The sequence below is a fragment of the Dipodomys ordii genome, unplaced genomic scaffold (genome assembly GCF_000151885.1).
Source record: "Dipodomys ordii isolate 6190 unplaced genomic scaffold, Dord_2.0 Scaffold24, whole genome shotgun sequence".
NCBI classification, from domain to species: domain Eukaryota; kingdom Metazoa; phylum Chordata; class Mammalia; order Rodentia; family Heteromyidae; genus Dipodomys; species Dipodomys ordii.
Window position 1 is genome coordinate 14158447 of NW_012267240.1, and position 6399 is coordinate 14164845.

Consider the following 6399-nt stretch of genomic DNA (forward strand, 5'->3'; position numbering starts at 1 on the left):
AAAGGAGGAGGCTACAATGCTTGATAAGAAATGTACTCATTATCTTGCCCATGTAATTGTAACCCCTCTGTACAGTATTTTCACAATAAAAAAATATTTTCATCTCAACACTAGCTAGTTGGTTTCTGTATATGACCATGCTAATAAGCCAGACTGTAAAGCATCTCCACCTTGAGAATACCACAGAGGTGATTCATCCCTCTGAGGATGGATTTCAGCTGAAATGCACCTCTTTAAAGAGTGTGTGGAAATTTGCCTCTTTCTGTTCTAAGAGCATTGATTTCATACATCAGAGACCTTTAGATCCCTATTGATTTATTGCTAGTCTTTCTACAAATTGAACACAAAGTCACAATAACTAAGTGTTCAATAATTAGTTCCCCCCACACTGCCATCTCATATGTAAATCTCATATTTATTTAAATCAGTCTGACAGCCTGATTACTGAATGTGTTCCTCAAGGCTGACATTTCAGTAGTCAGGATCTGAATGTCTGAATGATCTGACCATTTTGTTCAAATTTTCAATGTGAAAAAAGTCATAATGAAGATAAATAGTTGTTCATGCAATAGACTTTTGTGTGTGGGTGTGCCGGTTCTGGGACTTAAACTCAAGGCCTATGAGCTTTTGTGCTCAAAGAAACACTCAGCCAGTTGAGCCACAACTCCACTTGTGGCTCTTTTGGTAGCTAATTGGAGGTGAGATTCTCACAAGCTGGACACCAGTGGTTAACATTTGTAATCCTAGCTACTCAAGAAGCTGAGATCTGAGGATCCTGGTTCAAAGCCAGCCTGGGCAAGAAAGTCCATGAGACTCTTATCTCCAGTTAATCACTAGAAAACCAGAAGTGATGCTGTGGCTCAAGTGGTAGAGTGCTAGCCTTGAGCTGAAGAGCTCAGGGACAGCACCCTGGCCCAGAGTTCAAGCCCTATGACTAACAACAAAAAAGAGTCTTACAGATGTTTTAGCCTGGGTTAACTTTGAACTGCTCTTCTCAGATCTCAGCCTCCTGAGTAGCTAGGGCTAGTGATGTGGGCCATCAACTTCTGGCTTGCAGTGGACTTTTTAGACTTAAAATTCCACAAACAACATGCTAAGCGTGAAGCCTAAACATTCATTTTACTGTACATTATACCAAGTATCAGGGATACACATTTAGATTTCAAAGTCCAAAACAAAACTCTCAACACTCGTTTGATTTATAGCTCCAAAATAAATGCCTGTGTTTCCAAGGTTCTCCTTTTGCTGAAGTCAGAAATTTTTGCACATAGAGTTCTCTATCAAGTTGGCTGATCAGACCAAAAGGCAAAATGAGGGCTAGCTGTGGTGGTGTTATGCAAAGTTGTTTAATTTTTAAAATATATTTTTATTATCTTTAAGTAGTTGTACAGCAGTTTATGAATACAATGCATCTTGATCAATGTTAACATTCTCACTCATCCAAAGTTGCTTAATTTTTTAAGTGCTTATATTGTCTGATAATTTATAAACATGATGATAACTTATAAGCATGCTGATAATTTATTAACAATGGAATTACTTAGAGGTTTTTTGCAAATAATCGTAGCTATGAACTAACAAAAGTCATCATTAACTAAACTGGTACTGTACTTATACCACTGTGTGTACATATTTTATATAACTTTATATTCATATTCCACATATTGTATGCATGTATGTGTTCTATGTCAACACATATTAATATCATAGTTATGCATAGGTGATGAATATACCCAAGTCACATTTATATGCAATGTGTATACATAAACACACATACCCATGCTTCCCCAAGAGGTCTTCTGTAATGCTGTATTGGAAATCTCTTGATTTTGTAAAAGAAGACAACACTATGATTTGTCACAAGAGGACCTCTGAGGTTATTCTGTGGTCCCCCAATCTATACAGAATATTTATTTTGTGAGATACCTTTTATATAAAAGGAAATAAATGTTTCATTTATTCATATGTCATGGAGCATAGAATGGAATATTTCAGTCCAGTTGTATTAAAGATGGTATCTCTGAACAGCTTCCCTTATGAAACGCTCCATGTTCTGAGCTGGAAATATATTTAGAGAGTCATAACCACCGCTCCCTTTTTTGTGTCATTGGAATATACCCAAATTAGAATGCTTAATTTGTTTTCCTACATAAAAACAAATTAGTTCTCAAAGGACAAAAAGATCCAAAGGATCAAAACATCACTATAAAAATATTAGGGTTTTATTTATTAATACTATAACTTGTGGCAAAGCTCTCCTTGTGGGAACGGGGAGGTTTTGATACAACTCTGCAGTTCCTGCATCTGGCAGATGCTATTCAATTACTTGCAATGCCTCATTTTTTTTCATATTTAAATGGCTGGTAGATGACTGTTTGAATAGAATCAATAAAACCCAATACAACCAATATAAATAGCCATCTGAATAAAAGGACTGGAAACTTCAAAAACTAGGCAAGGTATGATTGTCATTTTTGGTTTGGATACTTACAAAAGTCACTTATCATTGTCATTTCTGATCTTGATATTTGAAAGCACTTACCAAGTTTGTACACTTTCGGTAATGTTGAAACATCAGCCAGGGGTTCAGAACTTGTCAAAGTAGTTTTAAGTGAAACCACTTGGATTCCAAGGATTTCGTGATGCACTGCCATCTGATGTGCGTGCACGCACACGTGTGTGTGTGTGTGTGTGTGTGTGTGTGTGTATGTGTGCATGCGCGCATGTGCATGTAGGTCCACTTATTCTTTACAAGTTGTATTTCAATACCTTCCCTTCCATATTTCAGGTGCAACCTGCCTCCAACCACAGGAAACATTAGTAAAGATGTGGGCAGCAAAACCAATCTTGTGACTGTGAACCCCAGTATCATTACACTGAAGTAAGTCCTCTGAGTTTCATAGCTAGAAAAAAACTCTTTTCCATTGTTGAATATTTTTCTCTCACCAAGGACTCATTTTGTTTCTGAGGCTGACTTGCAAAATGGCTTTATGGAAAAACACAAAAGAATATATTTGCATCTTCTGGCATGCCAACAGGGTTGTGTTTCATCAGAGTTGTGACTCCGTTTTACTTACAGTGTCATGAGCTCCATGTTTCTAAATGAGAGTGTATTTATCTCTCCATCTTTAATAATAGTGAAGTTAGTTTCATTTTCTTTCAGAGTTTTTACATTTCTCTTTTATCTTGGTAGTGTTTTTGGGGGGGTTGGGGGGGTACACTTCTAGACAGTTCAGTGCAAGCCCTAGGACAACTTGGTAAAATACAGTCCTTATGTTGGATAATTTCCATGTCCATTTCTACAATGTAGTTACTGCAAAATGTGAATTGGTTCATTTTTTTAAAATCCCACACATAGTTTTATTGTACTATTTTCATCAAAAAAAAAAAAAGGCCAAGCATGATAGCTCATGCTTGTAATCTTAGGTACTTGGGAGGCAGAGACTGGGAGAATTGGTAGTTGGGAGCTAGCTCAGGCGAAAAAATTCATGAGATTCTCTGAATAAATAAAACGTTGGGAGCAATGGCCCCCAGCTGTGCCAGAAGAGTAACTAGGAGAATGTTAGTCCAGGCAAGCCTAGGTAAAAAGTGAGACCCTACATAAAAAGACAGTGAAAATAAAAAGAGTTCAAGGTGTGGCTCAAGTGATACAGCATTTGATTAGCAAGCACAAGGCCCCCAAGTTCAAGTAATAATTTCACCAATAAAAAGTGCCTGATAATGGTCATTAATAGAATAGGACCCTCCAAATAGTTCTAGAATCTCTTGAGAGACAAAAGCATGTTGTACCTACTTTCTTTGGGAGTGCTTGCTTTCCAAATACAACTGTGCTTCCAGGAACTTACTATCATGCAAATCATACAGTGATAGCACAATTTCATAAAGGAAAAATTTAACAGCAGCTATCCATATTTGCATGTTACATATTTTAGGTTTTCCAAAAGAAACTTGACTGAATTTTTCTGACTCTGTGGGCTTTCTTATTTGTTTGTTTATTTATAATTTTTTAAATTTTTATTAGTTAAGTACTGGTACAAAGGAGTTTTAATTCAACAAGTCAGTTTATGAGTAAAATGTATCCTTTTTGGGTGGCTGTATGCCAGTCCTGGTGCTTGAACTCAGGGCCTGACTACTGCCCCTGAGCATTTTTCTCAAGGCTAGTGCTCTACCACTTGAGCCACAGTAGCTCTACTTCCAGCTTTTTTGGTGGTTAGTTGAAGAGAAGGGTCTCATGGACTTGGCTGCCTGGACTGCCTTCAAACCATGATCTTCAGATCTCAGCCTTCTGAATAGTTAGAATTACAGGCGTGAGCTACCAGTGCCCAGACGAGTACAATGTATCCATGCCATTTCTTCCATCATTTTCTCCCATCTCTCCCACTCCCGTTTACCCTCTCGGCTTACCTGATTCTCTCTTTTATAAATAGGATACATAAAATGTTTCCGTTGGATTCCATTTCATGTTATCAGAGCTGTTCACTTTATTATTTCATCATTGTTTTGATTCTTTTTCTTTTTAATTGCCAGATATGGGAACTTGAAGGAGAAGAAGGCAGTATTTTTGGAGGACATAGCCACCTACGGAGATGCATTCCTTCTTCTTCCAGCATTTTCCTTCCGGGCCAACACTGGCACCTCTTTTAAAGTATACTACACACTCAAAGAATCTAAAGCAAGACAAAAGGTTCTCTTTTTCCATCCCAAGTACCTGAAACACCTTGCTCTTTTCTGGAGAACTAAAGGGGTGACTGCATACCGCTTGTCGACCGGCTTGATGATCACAAGTGTGGCAGTGGAACTGTGTGCCAACGTGAAGCTCTATGGCTTCTGGCCCTTCTCGAAAACTCTAGAAGACACACCTGTCAGCCACCACTACTATGACAACACATTACCCAAACGCGGTTTCCATCAGATGCCCAGAGAATACAACCAGATTCTCCAACTTCATGTGAAAGGAATCCTCAAATTACAATTTAGCAAATGTGAGCTAGCTTAAAGCGTCTTCACATGGGAATGAGTTTTTAATGTGATGCAGGAAGTAGGTGAGTTACAGAGATTTCCAAAAGCTACTTACAGAATATTTATAATAGCACAGCTCCAGAACTTGGGTTGGTAAAAGTTCTTCTGCTAAACTTTCCAACCTCCCAAAATCATTCCCAAGCTTCCATTTCCTTCCCAGAAAAATGGGAACCACAGTATCTAACTCGGGCAAGCAAAATGGGATAATTTGTGAGAACTCTTGGCCTAGCATTTGGTGTGAAGTATGAGATAGGGACCTGATGAACACTTCCTATTTCTAACAGTCCTCACCAGACTGTCAGTAAGGGTAGAATATGCTGGAACCCTTTTGTGAAACAAACAGCCGAATCACCAGTGTGTGCTGCGTTTCTTTCTCTCACAGCCTTCTCTTTATGAATCAGATCCTCCCTGTTTTACTTTCTGTCCTATAAGAACGTACATACCAGAAATTGATATAGTTGAGCAAGAAATCTTTAATCATTCAGGGATGAAATTCTCTGCCTTGTCAGGGTTTGTTTCTGATTAGCCACGGTGTATTAGTTAGGTTTCGGCCACTTCTTTCCATCTTGTTAGCTATCATTTTAATCCCTCTTTATCATTTTTATTAACTTTGTGTTCAGCTTTGTAACTTTTTTTTTGTTCTCCCCACTGACAGGATCATGAAGAGTTACAATAGTTAGCTTTTCTTACCTGTTATCTGGCCTATGGGACACTTACTCAATTTAAAGCTTAAAGAAATTGGGGAGGAGGGGATTTGAGTTGTACTGGGATTTGAATTCAAGGCCTTGTTCTTGCTAGGCCAGCACTGCATTGCTGATTCATGTTTCCAGCCCTTTTTTTTTTTTTTTGCATTGGTTATTTTTCAGATGAGGTCTTGCTTTCCCTCACCATTATCCACCTATTTTATGTTTCCCATCATAAGTAGGATGATAGTTGTGTAACACCACACTAGGTTATTGGTTGAGATGGGATCTCATGTGTATATATATTCATGTTGGCCTTGAATTTGAGCCTACCAATCTCAGCCTCTCAAGTAGCTATGTTTACCAACCTGACTTACCAGCACCTGTTTTTTTTTTTTTCTAAAGTATTGTAAAACTTTTTTGTTTTTTTTTTGTCAGTTGTGGGGCTTGAACTCTGGGCTTGGGTGCTGTCCCTGCGCTCTTCAGCTCAAGGCTAGCTCTCTACTGCTTGAGCCACAGCACCACTTCCGGTTTTCTAGTGGTTTATTGGAGATAAAAATCTCACAGACTTTCCTGCCTGGGCTGGCTTTGAACCATGATCCTCAGATCTCAGCCTCCTGAGTAGCTAGGATTACAGGCATGAGCCACCGGCGCCCAGCTGTACAACTGTTTTATACCAGGTCTTGTACCAGGTTCT

General features: G+C 38.6%; 1 protein-coding gene across 1 annotated transcript in view; it reads left to right on the plus strand.

Moving 5' to 3' along the window:
* The window catches only part of St8sia6 (ST8 alpha-N-acetyl-neuraminide alpha-2,8-sialyltransferase 6), a 121947-nt gene extending 116163 nt beyond the window's left edge, over positions 1-5784 (plus strand). Inside the window, exons 6-7 of the mRNA XM_013014600.1 lie at positions 2789-2881; positions 4528-5784. Coding sequence (XP_012870054.1) covers positions 2789-2881; positions 4528-4996 — 562 coding nt within the window. The 3' untranslated portion in view covers positions 4997-5784. The remainder of the gene's footprint in view (positions 1-2788; positions 2882-4527) is intronic.
* Positions 5785-6399: the final 615 nt, after the last annotated feature.